This window comes from Micropterus salmoides, unplaced genomic scaffold (assembly GCF_014851395.1).
Source record: "Micropterus salmoides isolate LMB-PRFRI ecotype aquatic unplaced genomic scaffold, ASM1485139v1 Ms_hic_scaffold_2, whole genome shotgun sequence".
NCBI classification, from domain to species: domain Eukaryota; kingdom Metazoa; phylum Chordata; class Actinopteri; order Centrarchiformes; family Centrarchidae; genus Micropterus; species Micropterus salmoides.
Window position 1 is genome coordinate 27406481 of NW_024041150.1, and position 21054 is coordinate 27427534.

The 21054-nt window shown below is 41.3% G+C and overlaps 1 protein-coding gene across 4 annotated transcripts; it reads right to left on the minus strand.

Moving 5' to 3' along the window:
- Positions 1-2524: 2524 nt before the first annotated feature.
- Positions 2525-19094, minus strand: si:dkey-33c9.6 (active breakpoint cluster region-related protein). Of its 4 annotated transcripts, none has more exons than XM_038732658.1 (22): positions 18935-19094; positions 18607-18719; positions 17789-17893; positions 15353-15586; positions 11384-11491; positions 11228-11282; positions 11091-11143; positions 10773-10910; positions 10270-10391; positions 9951-10107; positions 9737-9856; positions 9541-9616; positions 7684-7779; positions 7421-7492; positions 7186-7283; positions 6650-6751; positions 5591-5754; positions 5188-5327; positions 4273-4407; positions 3868-3973; positions 3496-3637; positions 2525-2788 (listed from the first exon to the last, which is right to left on the minus strand). In XM_038732658.1, the coding sequence occupies exons 1-22, from the start codon at positions 18984-18986 to the stop codon at positions 2687-2689; spliced, it is 2490 nt and encodes an 829-aa protein (XP_038588586.1). In that variant the 5' UTR covers positions 18987-19094; the 3' UTR covers positions 2525-2686. The 4 variants fall into 4 exon arrangements, with proteins under 4 accessions (XP_038588586.1, XP_038588585.1, XP_038588587.1 ...); XM_038732657.1 differs by having other exon boundaries at positions 7421-7495; XM_038732659.1 differs by having other exon boundaries at positions 7421-7495; positions 18607-18713; positions 18935-19092.
- Between the last annotated feature and the right edge of the window lie 1960 nt (positions 19095-21054).

A 21054-nucleotide genomic window follows, 5' to 3' on the forward strand; every position in this document is an offset into this window, starting at 1 on the left:
CAACTAGACCTCTTGCAAACCCACACTCTTATTTTTATCCTCTTATTTACTTTTTTTCTCTCTCTCACTCACACTTCAAATGTCACTTTACTCTCCTCTCAGAGCTTATACATCTCTTCATATCAATCATTCAATATCAATCCAAGTCCAAGTTCTCAGGAGACACACACACACACACACACACACACACGTACATATACATACACACACACACACACACACACACACACACACACACATACACACACACACACACACACACACACACACACACACACACAGGGCTTCTGTTAACCTGAGAGGCAGAGGGTCAATCCCTGTGATCCACAGCCTGCATGCCTTCCATACAGACACGCCGCCGACACAGCAACCTGACTCCCAGCTAGATTAGGACTAATCAAGCATGGCACAGCTCCGGGCAGCAACACCATGACACACACATGCAGACACACACATACAGTACAAACGTGTGCACACCGCCAGCATTTGCTGTTTAAAATTCCCTACAACTTCTCCTACAAGTCATGACTACTATAACATAATATATTTACATTTTAATGACTGTGTATTGATGTTTGCTTCCACAAGACGTCTGTGTTAATTGTAGATCTAATGGATCCCAAAACAATCATTCTTTATCCATGAGATAATATCATGGTCACCAGTAGGACAGGAGATTGGTGTGTCACAACTGTGCCAGCACAGATTCTAAATACATACAGAAAATACACTTAATTTGGGCATTAGAACAAGTAAGAGGGTCTTGACGCAGCAAAAGTCTGTTAAATTGTAAATAAAATAAATGTCGAACAATGTCATGATTCATGGGACAGTAGTATCTGACTACTGGCAACTTGTGAGTATTGATTCTTCTAAATGTTGGGAAGCTTGTATGAGGTAGCTTGCATGCGGTCGCATAGATCATTTTCATTACATTGAAATCCTTGTTGCTTTGTGAAAACATGAAAAAGTATTTGCATTATTGAAGGCCTGTGATGGTTTTGTTAGCTTGAGAAACATATTAGCTCCTCCTTGGTTTTCCAAAACCACTGGAAACTAAAAAACAATGTGTGTTTTCTTAAAAAAATTTCACATGATGTAGTATGCAACAAAGAATTTAAATAACATTGCTGTATTGTCTTTACAGACAGCTGGCACAAACTCAGTGTGAGTGTGGAAACGGTGCAGAACAAGTGCTGTCACGTGTCCAGAAACTGACTTTTCCTGGAAAAGGTTTCCCACCAGCCCCAGGTGTCGACCAGTCAACTGGTCCAGTCTTTGGTCACAAATGTCTTGGACGTCTCAGGCCTTCCTCAGCTTTGTAGTCTGAACCTCATTTTGTCTTTGTAGTCGTCAAGCGGTACTTTACTTTGGCAGCCACCATGTTAGAGGCGACAGGTGATTTATGACGCAGAGGCCAATGGTGTGATCACACCATTTTCTTTCAGTTTTGTTCTGGATGTTGTTATGGCGTCCATGCACAGTGTGCAAGTCTATTAGTAGTGGAGGGCTGGAGTCGGGGTCCAGGATTAGCGATCAAAAGAGTGAGGGAGGGGGTTTTGGGGTAAAAGGTTGGGGGGTAACACAAGCCCGGCCTTCCCAGGTGGCGTCGTTGAAAAGAGACTCCCATCTGTGGCGTGGATGGGTCGAACATGGGCTGTGTGTGTGTGTGTGTGTTGGCTTCCAACGTTTGTGTGTGTGTGTGTGTGTGTGTGTGTGTGTGTGTGTGTGTGTGTGTGAATGACTTTTATGGGGCGTACACTTCGGGTGAACTCTGTCTAGTTGGATTTGAACCGTGACCGATTGGATTTCAGGCTCGGGGAGGTGACCCCTGACCTTTTTACAACATCTGCACCCCTGACTTTTCCTCTACACATTTTAACTTCACGTTATACTCCCTGTGCCACCCAGTCCATCTGCCTGTACAAATACAGGCAACACAACTGTATCACCTTTGCCTGTTCTACAGCTTTTGGGATCTGAGAGTAGTAAACACCTCAAGTAAAGGTTAGGAACGGATCAGTTTTCACTTAAATTTACTTTACTTCTCAAGGTTGATTGGCTCAGTATATAAATACTGCTGTCTAGGGAGTCCTGGATACATATATTTATATATTAGACATACAGATCAGTCAGTACAATCTGTTGATAAAGTGTTCTGGTGTCCAGATTTCACTTCAAATTAACTTAAATAATAAATAACTGTAAATAATTATGTACTGATTATTGCTGTTTTCTCAGCAGCTGTTTCCAAGTCATAAATAAACCTCAACTATAAAAGCATCAACAAAAAAAGATAAATTGTGGACCTGGGTGACTTCATCGGCTGTTGAAAATAATGTGATATGACTGAAAACTCTTGTGGTTCATTATTGTAACACATACAATATGTACAGTATACAATATATAATATGTAAGTGTAATTGGGTTTTAAAACAGCGATTAAAGGCTGACTGATCTCTGAGAATCAATGTAACATAAGGAAGAAGTGCGGAGTGAGTTTGTATCGTCTGACAACAAATGCTACTGCACTAATAAAAAAATGCTTTTATTTAAATGTGTTTAACACTGAAAATGTTACAACTGTGGTTTCAGAAGTGAAAAATAGCATATCTTTTTTAATTTAATTTAATTGTTTTGCACAAAGTGTTTGAATTTCCCGCGAGCCGGGACACTGATGGTGGTCTCACATATGGGTGGTCTCCTCTTCAGCGTCTGTGTCATGTGGCAGAGAGGTCTGGGCTTCAGGGAGGTTGTTGCACTGCAGGTAGCAGAAAACCACTTGGACCTGAAACACAGTAGATCATTGTGACATTTTAAATCTCACACTTAACAATCCCTCTTTGCCTTAATAAAAACTCCTTCAAAAGCCAAACTTATTCTGCAGTAAAGTAAATTATTATACATTTTTTCATTATAATATATTGCACATTACATGAACAGTTATCCATTAGTTTAAAAAAGGGAAGACTATTTCTCATACAGACGACATCAAAAGCATTATCATATTAAAGACATTTACTTTAAGAATTTACATTTACATTTAATAGTTTTCCTTACATTTCCATTTTCCAAATAGTTAGTAGGTTAAAGCAGAAGCTTAATTTAACAGAATAAATCTGTCATAACTAAAGAGTTTTGTTCCAAAATTAAATATTATTTGTGAATTATTTATTTATGTTGAGGGCTATAGCTACCTGTAAGGACATAGTCATGTAATAAGTTTTTAGTCAACAAATAACAATTGTATATTTCTCAACCTTCTTCATCTTCGATCTTCATGTTGCATAAACAAACATCACCTTTAACTGAATAAATAAAATATAAAACTGCAAAATGTTTAATCGGACATTTCTCATGATCTCAGTTTTTTCTAAACCTCTGTTTAAAAATAAAATTTCATCCTCACAAATGCAACTGTTTCAATAATAAATGTTAAACTGTAGCACAAAAAACACAATCAGTATGCAGCACTTTTGGCTGCTTTATTCCCACCTGTACCACCACCTCCTGGGAAATATCCACAGTGGGCCCGTTGTACCCCAGTCCAACCACAGGGGGGCGTAAGAGGCTCGGACCAAACACTGTAGCCAGGTTCATTAGAGACATCTTGTTGATTTCTTGCTTCTCTGAGACTCTGGGGAAAAAATATTTAAAAGAAATATGAGGTGTAGTCAACAGGAAGCAGCATCACATACTCTAAAAACACCCAGAGTCAGGGGGATTTGATCTGTAATCCAGCTACATAACCTCCACTGATTTATTTTTCCTGCTATAAAGGCCAACTGGGTGGGATTTTTCCAAAAACTAAATCATTTCCTGACATATATCAGGACTTGTTATGTTGTGAGCTGGTTGCAATCAGACCGTTGCAGGTGGTGCAGTATGTACAGGAAGGTGTGCCGGTTGGAGTCGGGACAGGATTGCAGCAGGGACAACATTGAGGCATGCCGGGAGTTTATGTCCTGGATGTCTACAAGGGAGAGAAAAACACATACACGAGACGCTCAGATCACTTTTAAGTTCAGTTCACTTTGCTGAGAGGCCATTTCAAGACTAAAAGGGCTTGAATTTAAGGTTAAGCTTATAAAATAACACCAGAGTCAGTTAGAGCTGTTTTACTGTAAAGACAAGCTGAAAATTAACTACTGTTCATATCATTAAAATCATCAGTAGGAAGCAGAGTGTAAAGCTTTGTGTCCATGGTGCAAAAGTGCTTTGAATGAATAAAAATAAACAAGGACATGGTTTGTCACGTGTTGTCTGTCTTACCCAGCGTCCTGGCGAGGCTCTGAAACAGCTCTGTGGGTATAAGAGGCTCAGGCAACTCTCTGAAGTACAGTTTGAGAACACCGGAGACAGCGTTTACTTCAGCACTCCTCAGCCTGGTCACTGCTTCACGCAGATCTGAGTGACGGGGACGACACACGATGGTTACGATCAGTATTACTGTAGCTTCTTTTGGCACACACACTTCCTTCCTTACAAGCACGAGAAAACATCTCGTCATAGTGTTGAGTGTGCAGCTGAAATTATGAGTCAGAGGGTTTTTTTAGTTTTTCTTTACAGCGACTATAAACAATCAAACAATCATCAAACATGAACGATCCAAAAAGCCAAAATAAAGTGATGTTTCATTCGGAAAAGTCAGCTTTTCAAAAACCAACATGGCTCAGTTCAAACTCCTCATCTCTTCTCGGACATGATTTTGACATTGGACAATTTGCTAACACACTTCAGAGTGATGTCTTTGTTCTAACAAAGATAAATATAATTGTAATTTGTGTTTAGTACTAATTAAATGTTAGCATGTTTACACACTAAACTCAGATGGTAAACATTATACATGCTTAATATCAATTATCATTATCATTGCGCGCATGTTGGCAGGCTGTTAGCATTTAGCTCAAAGCACTGCTGTGTGCCTAAGGACGGCCTCGCAGAACTGCTTGCATGGCTGTAGACTCTCAGTCTAGTTGGAATCAACAAGTGCTTTTTTGGATAACAAAATATATTATTATATAATAACGAAACTGGATAAAACTGCAGACAACAAGTCCTAAAGAGAGAAAAGAGTTGTGTAATGTGTTTAACAGCAGTTTCAGTTTTCAAGCTGTGAAACTCCTGGCCTGTCTGAATCACACTCTCGCAACATAAAAGCACATGGCTACAGAAACACTTCCTTACTGCTGTTGAATGCCGTCTTGAGCGTGTTGATGTCACTGGTGGTTCCTGAAATCCTGTAGATGCCCACTTCCTCCATGCCTCTCCTCTCCACCTCCTCCACGCAGCAGCGCACCACATGGGGGACAAGCACTCCCTCCTGTCTGACAGAGAATTGAAAGTAATACGAATAAAAATAAATACATTAAAAAACCCCACCTCAGATGTTTCACTTCATTTCAGATTCCACTCTTGCTACACTTCTGCTTCTCCTCAGCCAACTCTTCCCACAAAACAAACTAGCAGTAAACAACAGAGCACATGGGAAATAAAACCCTGGACTGAGCTGCAGCTTTCCGTTTCAGGCCTCTTAGACACCCCCGTGAGCTTATACGAAAACACTTTCCAAAGACTGGCGGGGACTTACTGGGCCACAGTTTTGATGGGGACGCAGAAGACAGGCTGTTGTTGGACTACAGATCTCGGTGGTTCAAGCGGGTGCGGACAGTACTTCAGGGAGAGGGTCACCTCCACCTGGCCAAGATGTAAAGTCTGTCTCCTCCATCGCGTATTCAGGCTTTTAGATAGCAACTGATGGGCAAATACAAAACATTAGAAAACATACAAACTGTAACAAATTGTATTATGAATCTAAGAAATATAAAATGTTTTGTACAGTGAATGGGCTTTTCTTTCACCACTGACCTCTAACTTTGTACAGGCAATACATATGAACAGCAGGCAGTATTGTATTTGTATTCTTTTATATATTTGTAATACTTGAAATACTACTTAAAGCAGCATTCACGAACAGACCACGCCAGTGTGAGGTATAAAAATGCAGTTTATTCAAATAACGAGGAGCACTTATGATGGAAGGATTGAGGGGGAGAGGGATAAAGGGGGTTGTTTAGTGTTTGGTGGCCGGAGTGGCTAGCACAATACAGTAAAACCTTAAATAGTTTACGATACATTTATATTTACAGTTGCCTACGCATGCATCCAGCAGATACGGAGCAGCATTTATTTGGAGCCGCGTTTCTGGCCACCTCACGAATGTTAGTCCAGTGTTCACTCTACTTTTTAGGTCCACCAACTCCTGATGGAAATATCTTTAGCTACTTAATTCTCAACCATATTCACCAGCTAGTCACTTTATCTGTGGCATAATCTGTTTAGCTGCCTGCTGCGGTTGAAAACAAAAGAGGGTGAGAGTGAGCCAAAACAACTAAGTCATGGGCCATAAAACCAAAACAGTAAGCTATGGGACACTGAAAGTTTCAGTAGAGCTGAGGGGAACTGCACTCGGGTCACTATGTGTGATGCCTTTCACATCGCATTCAACCCATTTTTGATCTAAAAATATTGATTATTACAGTATTAATTTTGTAGATTTGTATGCTTTAATTCTTTATTTCTTTGTAGTTCATTGTCATTGTCACACTTCTGTGCTGTATGTAATGACAAGCTTAGTCCGTCTTCATACCTTTATAGAAGCTTTGCCCAGGACAGTATCACCCTGTCTATCAGACTGACTCACACAGAGCACCCTCAGGTCCTGAGCCCCATCCACCTGGAAAGACAGCTCCTGTTCGACAGAAAGAAGGTGGTGTTAACACTGACAGCGACAGCAGTGTCCTGACGCCACAATAGGAGCATTCATGTCTTATTTTAAGCCTTTTGATCCTGGCTACCAGTTGGATTTAGTGTAGATTTTACTGCCACTGATCATGTTTAAAGCGTTGCCTGATCTGGCCGCAGAGCTGACTTTTTAATCCTCTGCGAGTAGAACTGAAGCCTGACATCATGTCGGATGCTGTCTAGACATGAAGAAGTCATTCACCACCCCTGGACTGGCTGATAAATCACCTGCCTACATGACAATAAAAGGAGGCAGCGGCTTTCACTTAAAAAAAAAAAAAAGGTTTGGTTTTCTACAGTTTTTAGTTTTAACTCCCCTTTATTCAAGTTTAAAGACCAATATGCATTCAATTATTTTGTGAGAAACAGCTTTACTCTAACCTGGTCCCAGTGTGGGTTGAAGCTGTGGACTGAAGAGTGCGTCTGGGCTTGTTTATCATAAAACTCATAGCCATCCACTTCCACACACACATACACACCTTAAAAAGAAAGAGAGACAACAGTTAAGTGAACTTAAGAGACCTGTAGTTTCTTCAGTTGGAGGCAAATTTAGATTTCTATCATTTTTGGTTCATTGGTTATTTATTGTAATAAAAAAATGAACATGTAAACATACAGGCTGGTTGCTGCAGGCCGTAGGCAGAGTGGATCGCCACACTCAGAGTCCCACACAATGACTGCTCGTGCTCTACTGGTGAGAGACAGAGACAAAAATGATGATGTGATCACGTGATTTAAACGCCCTGAACAAAAGTGAAACTGAGCAAGATGAGAAAGACAAAATGAAAGTGCAGAAAAGGTTTGAGGTTTGTCTTGTGTTTCAGATGCAGGATGTGATGAGGTAAAGAGGGCAGAGGGAGACAGAGATGGCGATTGTACCAGCGTTTGTGCTGTGTAGTGGTGGCTGCTGGGTCATTCTCAGTTTCACACATGCGCTGGTGAGGGTGAGCAGGTCTGGGGGGACGGTTTCAATGTCTGAGAAACAACACAAAGCAAGTTATAGATGCCAGTCAGCTCGCAGAACCACAGTAATTCATTCAAAAAACAACGCATTAGACGTAAAACTGCAGAAAGTCCTTCTTTTACTCACATTTACTGAAACCGTCACTACATTCTGACAGTATTACATGAGACAGATAAGCTGTAAAAAGCAAAAGCAGGTTCCTCCGGCTCCTCATGCTCCTCCTAACGCCATTTGAAAGAATACACAGCTCCTGGGTATAAACAACCAATCAAAGCCAGTCTTTAACGCAGTGTCACTCACTGCACACCCTGCACAGCCCCCTCCCCGCGCATGCTCTCACTTAGTCAAACACAATGAGTGCTTCTCAGCTCTCTTGTTTGTCGTTTCCTTGATCCTCGCCTGAACCAGATGTTCTTGCAGACCCTCCCAAAGTTCTTATTTGTGCACAGAGGAGCGAAGAGCGATCTCTGAGGAGCTATGATCAGGGCAACACAAAAGCAGCTTTTAGTGACCGACACGCCCCTTATTGGATATCAGTTATTGACTGGATGTTGAAGCTGATCTGATGCATCACACACATAACACATTAAACTCAAGGCTAGCACTCCCAAGTTTTATATTTGACTTGTTTTCTGATTCGCCATCTAGTTAAAATCTGTGTTCACTGCAGGTCAGAACAACGAATGGATCACAAACAACTTGCTGCATTTATTGGAAAGATTTTTCTTTAACTTAACTTTTATCATGGAGACAATTAAAGTCAGAGAGAGTCAAGAGAGTCTGTCAGCAAGAAAACACTTTTCACATCATTTATCGTCATTTCCATTCAGTCACATGTGAAGCTGATCATTCCTGAGTGTTTATATCAAATGTACGCAAGTGAGTGACACGTGGATGCAACAAAGGGAATTGAGAAGCACCCATAATTGTCAGCGTGGGCTTCAGAAGTTTTGCAAACACAATGGCAGAGAAACAACCATCAGCAATTAAAAAACCACCCATCCCTCCTTTGCCAACAACAGCTCCACACGGAGCTTCTGATTTTGTTCAATGCCACATCACTTGTATGAACAAGTGGCAAAGAGGCATGATGAAAAACAGTGGAGAATAACTTTTGAGGGGGACAGTGGTGTACTAGCCTCTCATCCTGCTGTTGGACATTGTCGCAGCTGCCCCTAAAGCCAGTTGCGCTCTGCCCTAGGCCGCTAAGAGAATACGAGCCAGAAGCATTAGGGACCAGCGTCTTAGCAAGACTCTCGTCTTGGGATGAGGTTTTGCACGACAACCAGTTGCTTCTGCTGCCACACCTACTTGTTGGTTTGGTGGGAGAGGCTGATATGCGCCGGAAAGAAAGACAGGGATGATCAAATGTTCCAGAAAAGCTGCTCCTGTATCTGCCTCTGAGCATACTTCTTTCTGAATCAATCGTTTCCTGTTAGTGTATGAAGTAAAGAACCATTCTGCACACTGAAATAACGCAGTACTACCCTACGTGACCTTAGAAGAAGGTTTTGTTGCAGCTGCTGTACATTGTCACACCATCTCCCCTCTTAATTATCATATCATCAGAAACCAGCATGGTGTTGAAGCCTTCGCACTGTTGCTCCCTTACAGACTGATCTTGAATTCACATTTCTGTTAATAAGTATTAGTGTCCTTTTACTCAAAATCTGAGAATAATCCCAGCATATTGTGCTTTAATAAATGTCCAGCTAAATTAAGTGTATTCTGCAGCATGACGCCATGACATTGGCCAAAAGCTGTGGACTTACTGTCTGTGGTGAGTTTGTGTATGGCTTCTCTCCATTCTTCAAGTTCATACAGGGAGGAGAGGAGGAGAGTGTGACTCTGCAAAGAGTCAAAGCACATTGCTTTTCCATTTTCATCAGCTATTATTCAAGACTGTAACTGTACTGACAGGATTAACTCAGTATTTGTGTGTGTGTGTGTGTGTGTGTGTGTGTGTACCTTGCCACTGGGGCTGTGCAGCTCCAGTCTGTAAACAGGGGAGTGTGTGAGCAGCATCAGCTCAAGTTGCTCCAGTTTCTTCCTGCTACGAGCTGACAAAGCCATGAGCCTGGACCCTGTCTTTACACAAACACATTGTATTTCACTCATCTGTTGAAAAAACACTGGCCAGAGCTCTTCTCTCTGTAATTGTGTCACTTTCGCACAAACATACTGCTTGTTGCCGTAGCTGTTGTCGGAGTAGGTACATCTTGGTTCTGATGGTGTGTATACGAAGGTGTGTAACTGGTGAACGTTCCTGCTCTGCAACCCAGCGAAGTTTGAGACCAGCAAGAGGCACATACCAGCAGAACCTATACTGGTCCTGCTTCCTGGAAGAAACAAGCAAATGCAGACAAAGACACAGTTTACTCAAAGGCAACGCTTAAACGTCATCATTCAGGATGTGAATATGACACATACATGCTGTGTGGTCTCTCAAAATGTAGACCACATTTCCCATAAGCCCCGGGGGTTTGTCTCGCTACACTCACCCTCTGCTTGTATGTTTGAATCTGGTGCACAGAAGGAGGTCGGTGTAAAGGAAGAGGTGACGCAGCCTGCGTTCCCCTTCACTCCCATCCACCACAAAGCCGTCACGCATCAGCTGACGTCTCTGAAGTAACACATAAACATACACATAGAAATACAATTATATACTCATATACAGACAGTATACATATATACACATATATCTTTGTATATATATATACACACACACACACACACATACAGTATATACATAATATATACATGCATACATACAGGGGTGTCGTACATCTAGGCCCTGTACATAAGCATTCTCTATGGGCCCCTCCCAACATCCACAGCAATTCGTTCTAGTATCTTTGTGGGCCCTCCACACATGAGGGCATGGTATACTCAGTCCCCCCCACCAGTCCAACACCCCTGCATATATACATATGTGTATATGCACATGCAATTCAACACTTATCCATGTCTATCTTGGCCAGATTTTGTACAGCGTAAGCCTCACCATGCCGTGACTGAGCGTGACCTCCCGTTTGCACTGTGAACTCTCGTTGATACCAGACAGGAAGCTGCGAGACAATCTCAGAGCTTCCTGTAAGGCTGCGTAATCTCTGTGATCCTCTGGAGTCGTCTTCAAGAGGTCCTACAAGACCACAGAGAAGTTGCTTAGTCAGAAAATAAGTCATCGCCATCTGTGCTCCAATTCCACCACATGAGAAATAATGTATTCATCATGCAAAAGAAAGATGAGTACTATCAGAGGAAAACAGTGACTGCTAGAGAGGTGATGTTGGAGTTATTAGGATTTGATGAATTATCTCACAAGCAGCACTAGTGTGGTCTTGGTTACTCTGTCCAAAGGCTTGTATAGTAGAGCTGTAAAAACCAAAGACAGCAGTCAGACACAGTTAAAACTCAAAGTTATTACAAAAACAAATCCACTCACTTAGAGTATTGTACCTTCAAAGGTGTATTTGGTGCGTGTTTTGTCTGAGCCATTGTTAGACATCATGCTCTGGAAAAGCAAGAGATAAAGTGTGCCTGGTGAGAATAACATTGTACACAGCTAGTTACAGTACAGTACGTGTTCCTGTGGTAGCGCAGAGTTTGTAGTACCTCGGCCAGGGTTCGGAAACGAGGGTCTGAGTGTGTGCACTTGCGAACAACATCAACAGCTTTCTCGTAGTTTGCAATGAAACCGCCATACAGGCCGATCTGGTTTACCTGCAAAGACAACATAACGGATGGATGTATACCATGCCCTCATGTGTTTCACTGGCATTAAAGGAACCGCTCTAAGCTGGTTTAAGTCCTATTTATCAGATCGATTTCAGTTTGTACATGTTAACGATGAGTCCTCCATGCACGCCAAAGTTACTCATGGAGTTCCTCAAGGATCTGTCCTTGGACCAATCCTCTTCACCTTATATATGCTTCCTTTAGGCAATATTATCAGGAAACATTCCATAAGCTTTCATTGTTATGCAGATGATACTCAGTTATATAATATAATAATAATAATAATCCTTATTTGTAGAGCACTTTTCAAAAACAAGTTACAAAGTGCTTTAACAAGTGTAAAGAATAATACAAAAAAAGATAAGAGCATGAAAATTTAATATAAAATTAGTAAAATATAATAAAATAAAAGGGATAAAATAAAGTCAAATAAGATCGGGAAAAGCTCTCCTATAAAAGTATGTTTTAAGAAGGGACTTAAAAGAGTTCACTGACTCAGCCGACCTGATTTCCTCGGGCAGGCTGTTCCAGAGCCTCGGGGCCCTGACAGCAAACGCTCTGTCCCCTTTAGTTTTCAGTCGAGACTCTGGAACAGACAACAGACCTCTGCCCGAGGATCTCAAGGTACGTGCTGGTGCGTATGGGACTAAAAGGTCAGAAATATAACAAGGCGAGAGGCCATGAAGAGCTTTAAAAGTAATCAATAGAATTTTAAAGTCAATTCTAAAACATACTGGGAGCCAGTGTAATGAAGCTAAAATAGGAGTAATGTGTTCATATTTCTTTGTTCTGGTTAAAAGCCTGGCAGCTGAGTTCTGGACAGTCTGGAGTCGATCAATAGATTTTTGGGTTAAACAGGTGAAAAGGCTGTTGCAATAATCCAGGCGTGATGAGATGAAGGCGTGTAAAATGGTCTCGGTGTCCTTAAAAGTTAACATTGATCTAATTTTAGCTATATTTCTAAGTTGATAAAAACATGATTGAACAAGCTTTGTGGTGTGCTGCTCGAAATTTAAATTACTATCAAACCAAACACCAAGGTTCTTTGCCACAGGCTTAATGTGATTTACTAGGGAACCAGCAGATGGCAGTATTTGATTTGCCATCTGCTGAGACCCGATGACCAGGATTTCTGTTTTGTCTGAGTTCAGCTGGAGGAAATTATTTGACATCCATTTTTTAACTTCACAAAGGCAGTTGTTAAGTGAACTCAGCATTCCAGGGTCTGTGGATCTGACGGGCAAGTTATATCTATCGATCAAGCCAGATGAAACTCATCAGTTAGCTAAACTTCAAATGTGCCTTCAGGATGTTAAAACCTGGATGACCTGTAATTTTCTCATGTTAAACTCAGATAAAACTGAAGTTATTGCTCTGGGGCCTAAGCACCTCCGTGACGCATTATCTAAAGATTTAGTTTCCCTGGATGGCATCGCCTTGGCCTCCAGCACCACTGTGAGGAATCTTGGAGTTATCTTTGATCAGGACATGTCGTTTAAGTCTCACATTAAGCAAATTTCAAGGACCGCCTTTTTTCAGTACGTAATATTGCGAAAATCAGGAACATCCTGTCTAAAAATGATGCAGAAAAACTAGTCCATGCATTTGTTACTTCTAGACTGGATTACTGCAATTCCTTATTATCAGGCTGCTCGAAAAAGTCCATTAAGACTCTTCAGCTGATGCAGAATGCTGCAGCACGTGTTCTGACAGGAACCAGGAAAAGAGATCACATTTCTCCTGTTTTAGCTTCTTTGCATTGGCTTCCAGTAAAATCCAGAATAGAATTTAAAATCATTCTTCTTACCTACAAAGCTCTTAATGGTCAGGCACCATCTTATCTTAAAGAGCTCATAGTACCTTACTACCCCACCAGAGCACTGCGCTCCCAGAATGCAGGGTTACTTGTGGTTCCTAGAGTCTCCAAAAGTAGACTAGGAGCCAGAGCGTTCAGCTATCAAGCTCCTCTCCTGTGGAACCAGGTTCCAGTTTGGGTTCAGGAGGCAGACACCATCTCCACATTTAAGAGTAGGCTTAAGACTTTCCTCTTTGATAAAGCTTATGAGTCCTGAACCATCCCTTAGTTATGCTGCTATAGGCCTAGACTGCCGGGGGATTTCCCATGATGCACTGAGCTCCTCTCTCCTCTACTTTCTCTCCCTCTGTATGCAACCTTATCCCATTATTGCATGTTACTAACACAACTTCTCCCCTTTCTGGTAGTCTTGTGCTTTCTCGTCTCTCTCCTCTCTCCTATCACTTCCTGCAGGTTTTCTGGCTCTGGAGCTGTGGAGTCTGGATCTGTGGCTGCGAGTCACCTGCTGCCCCTGTGTTCCTGCTCGACACCCTCTACTGCAACGACTATTGTTGCTAGTTTTATTGTTATTATTGTTATTATAATCATTAACATTACGATGGTTACCATTAACACTATTATAAATATCTGTACCATTTTTCATTCGGTCTATAGCAACGTTGCCTTCGCTGTCTGTGCCTCTGTGTGTGTGTTGTGTGGGCTGCCTCCCTCCCCTCTCTCTCTCCTTACATCTCTCTCTCTCTCTCTCTCTCTCCTTCACCCCAACCGGTCGAGGCAGATGGCCGCCCACCCTGAGCCATGGTTCTGCTCGAGGTTTCTGCCTCTTAAAAGGAAGTTTTTCCTTGCCTCTGTCGCCTAGTGCTTGCTCTTGGTGGGAACTGTTGGGCTTCTGTAAATAACATCACAGAGTACGGTCTAGACCTGCTCTTTTATGAAAAGCGCTGTGAGACAACTGTTGTTGTGATTTGGCGCTATATAAATAAAATTTAATTGAATTGAATTGAAATGGAAGGAGGGGGGAGGGGGCACAATCACAAAATCACGCTCTGTCGGCTCTTGTGCTAAATAATACATGTGGTCCTCCATTTGTCCAAATTTCTCTTCTTTTCTTACTTCTAATAAACAGTCAACAGCTACTATTACTAAAATTAATTCTTCTTCTTCTTCGTACTTATTCAATGTAGTGATGAAACGCACTCTCTAGAGACTTTTGTCCTTTTGGGCTACTGTAGAAACATGGCGGAGTAACATGGTGACGTCCATGTAAGAGGACCCGCAGTGTATGTAGATATAAATGGCTCATTCTAAGGTAATAAAAACATAACAGTTCATTATGTAAGGTCTTTATACGCCACTTAAAAGATAGTTAGGGATATTTTATTGCATTTCTGTCAATAGATCCTCCTACATATTACATACTGGACCTTTAACCCCCTTTACATACACACACACACACACACACACACACACACACACACTAATCTAAAGACCAATCAAGAGTACTATCCTAGCACCGGTGTTTTATAAGCTGTCATCCAGTATGTTCACCAGCCAGTTGCCAACTTTGTTGGTCTTTTGTCTGGAGCTGGACAGACTGCCTGCTGCAGCTGAAAATGAGGTTGACGAGAACTTTGTGAGTGAACCAAAACAGTAAAATTGCAGGCTGTAAAACCAAAACAATGAGCTGAAAGACCCTGAAATGCTCCGTAGAGCATACATTGACTTTAAAAGGTTTAAAAGCACAAACAGCAAAATGTGTTTCAAGCTTGGTGCACTTCCTCATCGGGAGGGTAATGGTGGCGTGCTTATAGACATTTTAAAAAGAGGAAGCAACCTCACAGTTACAACGTGGTCTAAAACCTTATGTCATGGCGTCTTGTCACTCATTGAACAGCTTCCCTCTGTTTCTCTTTTTGTCACTGACTCATGTGGGAATCCTTCTTTGCCACCGTTTATTAAAAGATTCTTAATTAAAGCCTGACGCAGGATGCAAGCACTAAAAGTTGGTCTTGACACATTAGAGAACCTACCATTTTCAGAAACAGGTCTCCCACCATGAGCTCAAAGCCTGTGAGGCTCATTTTTCTCTCCTCACCAGGGCTGGGCTCGGTCTGACAGTGAGCGCTCAGCCGGGCCTTCAGGCCAGAGTGGAAAATTTGGTGCATGTCTCTGATCTCAGGCACTTGGTAGAAAACAGTCTGGACCTGCCGACTGGACAGAACTGGCTGGGAGGTCCCGGCTGAGGCCCACAGCGCCTTCATGGGCTAGACAAGAAAAGGTACACACACACACACACACACACACACACACAAATACTGAGTTAATCCTGTCAGTACAGTTACAGTCAAGTAATTGGGCTGTACGAGCAGAGAGGCTAAAGGCTAATCAGTATGGGTGAGAAGAACAAGCTGGTGTGTTAAAGATGTAGATAAAATAAAACAGGCGTCGGTGAGGCGAGAAAAAGAAGAATGTGTGAACCGATACACAGTTCACACTTCCTCTCCAGCCACTCAACTTTGACACATACACCCAGACCACTGCTAAGTAACAGTAAGCGTAAACAGCACGTCTGCACGAGGGGTAAATATACCCACTCAGTGCTACATGCGTACTACTGAAGGGACAACAGCACAGACAAGACGCAGCGTTCCAGACATCAACTTTCTGATTCATTTCTCACATCCATGTGTTTCCTTTTTTTTTTTTTTGGTTCAATGAGTTGTAAGAATGAGGAAACATGGAGTTGCTGTGGCTGTGAATAGAATAGAAGAGAAAGAAGCAATTTACACTCTCAGTCAATCAATTTTCTACCCTTCAGAAGTAGGACTAGATTAAAGAAAGGATCTACTTTAATCTGATCAACCTGAGCATCTTCATGCTCTCACCGACTTTCGTTTTCTTGCCTGTAAGATTCAATAAGATTATTGATAGCGCTCTCAGCAGAGACCCCAGGAAGTTACAGTACTGGTTGCATAATTTTTTAGGATTCAAGTCAATTTCAAGTCAAGTCAATTTATTTATAAAGCACATTTAAAAACAACCACTGTTGAACAAAGTGCTGTACAAAGTTATACAATTAAAACAACAAGAAGAAAATAAAAAAGGGATAAAAAGGGAGCATACAACGATAATAAATGATGCGACAGTTATGAAGCATGCAGCAATAACAAGAAAGATGAAGCAGCCAGGACAGTTAAGGATGAATGTCCCTAGACTGACTCGAAGACCAAAGAATAAAAATGCGTTTTAAGACGAGACTTGAAGGTCTCAGTAGCTGGGGATGATCCAATGAAAATGTGAAGTTTATTCCACAGCCTTGGGGCCACTACCGAAAAGGCACGATCACCCTTTGTTAACAGGCGAGCCTGTGGAATAGCTAAAAGGAGCTGGTTTGACGATCTAAGGTGCCTGGACGAGCGATACAGCGTGAGGAGGTCTAAATAATATGGTGGAGTCAATCCATGCAAGGCCTTAAAAACAATTAAAAGAACCTTAAAATTCCAAATAGGATTACCTCCGTCTATTATTCTCATTAAGTTGGAGAAAGTTTTTGGCCATCTAGCACTTAATATCATTGAAACAGTCATAGATGGATTGCAAAGAATTAATGTCACTTGGTTTTAACGGGAGATACAGCTGCGTATCATCAGCATAACATTGGTAGGATTAGTTGTGTCTACAGAAAATGGAGCCCAAAGGGCGCATATACAAGGAGAATAGAATTGGTCCAACAATTTTGTGCACTATTGAAGTTGAACTCTCAGTAATATTTCGAGTTTTGCTTGTAGAATTAGTCCAACAATTTGTGCACTAGGGTTTAGGGTTAGGCAATCAAACAGAAGAGGGTGAGTAGGGGGCAGGACTTGACACAAAGCTGGTTACATTAAATTGTTGTTTTACACATTGGTGTTTGTACTTTTTAAACAAACACAAATGAGATATAAAATGTTAATTAGTGACATGGACTGTGTCAGCTTTGGACAGAGTCAAACTACCTGTTGTTTGTCTTTATGTTAAGCTAAGCTAACCTGCTGCTAACTGTAACGTTAGGTAGGCTACATATTAAACTGTAGACACAAGAGTCGTTTCAATGTTTTGAGAAAAAACGGGGAACCTCATTTCAGGTGGAGGTTGGTTTAAGGAGGAAGCTGAACAACAAACATTGAATGTGATTTTTGACCCGACACTGATCACAGGCTGAAAAACATGCACGTGACTGCTGCTCATAGTCAGATACAGTAAACACACAAAACAAACCTAAGTTCAGGTAAAGTAAAAAAAAAACTCTTGCTGATTCCTTTAGCTTTCATGATAAAAAAAAAAGCATGTCTAATATTTATGTGGTGACAACAGAACAGCTAAAGGGAAGTTTGACAGTGATAGTTTCCCATTTTGCAATATGTTTTTGCCTAGAGAATAACATGAGTTAGCACCTCAAGTTTTCATGTTATGTGTGTGTGTGTTACCATCAGCAGGGCCTCCAGCTCTCTGAGATAAACCTCCTCACTCTCCAGGATGCCTTTCAGGACCACGAGCCTCCTCTCCAACATGTCTTCCGGACTGCAGAATGTCTGATTCACAAACATTCAACAACATGTAGAAAATAAAGTAAAGTCATTCTCAAAATCTGTGTCATGACAATTCATTTAGCCAGTGCAAATTGTGCAATCTTGACTTTTGAAATGAAAGCTGACATTTCTTCTGTTCGGGATCTCATAGACCCACGCTGTAACACGTGGTTACATTCAATATTATTTTTCAAATCCCCAAAAAAGTCTATTTGATTTATGTTATTGGGGTTTAATAACAGTGCGTTCATAACTGGGGAATTTATTTGGAATATATATTTGCTCATGCATAAGCCATAAAACATATAAAACATTAAATATTTCCCTATTTGGTGTAATAAAACTGTTTGATGGTCACTTCTGTATTTTGCCACCTTCATCAAATGAGCACCATTTGTGGAAAACAGAAGTGTTACTTCTTCAATACTTTTCTATATTGGGTCAGAGGAAAAGAAAAACAATATTCAAAGACAATTATTGTTATTATTTCACTCTTAAGGTATAACCCGAGGAATTGCTAATAGCTACTGAAAATGTTGCATCTTTACTTAACCACCATTAAAACCTCGTGTATTCCGGTGTTTTCATTTATAAAACCTTTTTATATAAGTTACCAAGAGTTCACAAACAACTATGGCATAAGAACTGCTTAATGACACATGAAAAATACAACATTTTTCTTTTTGCATGTGTAACGTGAAGGACTGCCAGCTCACAGGGGTATCGGGGAAGTCCAAGCTCTCCGAGAGGAGAGGCGAGAGGTAACCGGACACTGCCTCCTCCTGGAACACATCCTCCTCCAGGACGTCTGTCTCTGCATCAGCTACAACTGACACAAACACACACAATACGGTAGCACGTGGGAGAAAGGTCTAAGCTTAGCTGCTCTTCAAAAATTAGCGCACTTTTAGAAGAGATTATGGCACGAGAATAGACTGGATACTTTTTTTGATCATCTACTGCTGAATGCCCCAAAATTATTTATAATGGTTTATAAAGTAACCTTTTCTTCACATAACAAAACACAATGTCTCCATCCCTCACCTGGTACATGCTGTGACTGCAGATAATGCACAGCCTCCTGGTACAGGTCCATCGATGAGCACGGAAGTCTTCCCCTCACAGTGCAGGCTGAGATCTGGAGAGGCAGCGAGCAAACGCACAGCAGAAAACTTCCTCTTTCTGTTAAAGATGCTCAGAAGGGGAAAATACAGCTTCCTGTCTGCGCAAAACCGAGTAAAAGCCAGTGAGAACTGGCACCTGACGTTTGATTCCCACATTGGTAGCCTACTTCACTTCCTCTAAATGTGGTTGCTACAGAAACCTCACCACAACAGTTCAGTTAGGTCAGTGAAATGATGGCTAACTGGTTGCTTCATACGCGACCATTGTTTTTTTAAATTTACTACATAATAACAATAAAAATAATGATATAATGATCAGGGCATAGATTTTTCTAACCATTATCAGTTTTTGTTTTAACCATAAAGCATGTCTAAATCAGTCAGAGTTTAATTGTAATAATCAGTCTCCATTAATGACATTTAGCTACCAGGAGAAAATAGCTGGTATAAATAGTAGGCTATATAGCATTGTATAGACAGTTTAACCTATGGAAATCAAACAATAGTAGGCTACTAGCTTAACCTTTAAGTGTAGTATTAACAAATAAAATTACATTTATGAAGTATGTAGCTGCCCTAGCGTACACACACACACACACATATATTTTTATTGTTGTTATTTTTAATGCAGGCCTATGTATGTGTGTGTCCATTAAACTTTAATGATCGTCAACCAAGACCCTCTTTTAATGGTCCAAGCTTCCCTCTACAGTGAAACAGATGTTAACACAGCTTCATTCTTCATTCTTTTGCCTAACTTGAGGTCATTGCTGCTGATACAGTTCACCATTACGCTTAGCACCATAGGCGCTGAGATATTTCCTGTAGGACCAGTGGTTGCATATGTAACTATTAAAGTGACCTGTGAGTGTATATATGTGGCGTGTGTGTGTGTGTGTGTGTGTGTGTGTGTGTGTGTGTCCAATGTCACTGTTAAATGTTGACTTCTGTTTTTGGTCTAACGCTGCCCTCTATAGTAAAACATATGTTAACATAGCTTTGTCTGAGCTCTTTCATTTCTTGTCAACCTGTGTTATTAGCAGGACTTCCTGCATTTTTATCTACTCGTCATATGTCATACTTTCTTCATAGACTTCTTCAGTGCGGAAGACTTCTTGGGAACGCGTCTCAAAGTCTGTGAGGGTGCAATGTCCACCCTCAAATGTCCACCCTCACAGACTTTGAGGCGCGTTCCCGGGAAGTCCATGAGGGTTTAAGGCCCATTTATACTCCTGCGTAGGGTCTGTAGTCATACATTTATACTTGTGCGTAGGTGTGTCCGTCATTCTGAAATAACACAGGCTGTATCACTGTCAAATCGTCAGGTGCGTGAGGGCTCTCTCGTGGACATTTTGAGACCTTTTTAGACGCGTTTCGTAAGTCCGCATTTCTGCAGACTGAGGGAATTGGCCACAGTTCATAGCGGTATGACGTGAAACACGGGGGTTACCGGGGGAAGCGAGAGAAAAATCACGGCAAATCCGCGTTGCAAGAGAATAAGAAGAATACGGTAAACAAACAAGCATCGACACCAACGCTGATGTTAACATTGTTAGAATTGATCTTGAACTCAGAGGAATGTTACGCACTTCGTTTATTCAACTATTTATTTTAGTTTTTGCTTAATGATGCGGTTTTGACCAACAATAGTGTATTGATTATTGACTAATATATTTACCTCTCCTCCACTCTGTAGGGCAAGAGCCTGCAGGACTTAAAAATAAGCCAAAAGCATAAAATAGGGTTGATCTCTTATCTGGAAAAAAACCTGCTCCACAGCAGGTTAACCGTTCAGCGTGAGTTACCATGGAGATCTACCCCGTTAAGAAGTGAACCACAGTCGTGGTACTGTACAGGGTCCCCTCCTGCAATGGGCACTTTTTCTGCTTTCCAAATGTTCAGTCATTAGTGACTGAGTTTATAATATATTCAATACAGCCATGTATCAGTTTTAAATGCCATCCACGTACACAGTCATTCACACACATTTCACCTCACCCTGTCTTCAACACATTAAGTGAAATCACTAGGGACACAAAC

Excerpts from the sequence above, each read along its gene's own strand:
- si:dkey-33c9.6 (XM_038732657.1), bottom strand. The coding sequence starts at position 18,986 with ATGGACCTGTACCAGGAGGCTGTGCATTATCTGCAGTCACAGCATGTA. Across the intron at positions 10,392-10,772 it reads TCACGCTCAGTCACGGCATG|AGACGTCAGCTGATGCGTGA; the intron begins GTGAGGCTTACG and ends GTGTTACTTCAG. Across the intron at positions 4,408-5,187 it reads CAAGACGGCATTCAACAGCA|ATCTGCGTGAAGCAGTGACC; the intron begins GTAAGGAAGTGT and ends CCCGTCACTCAG.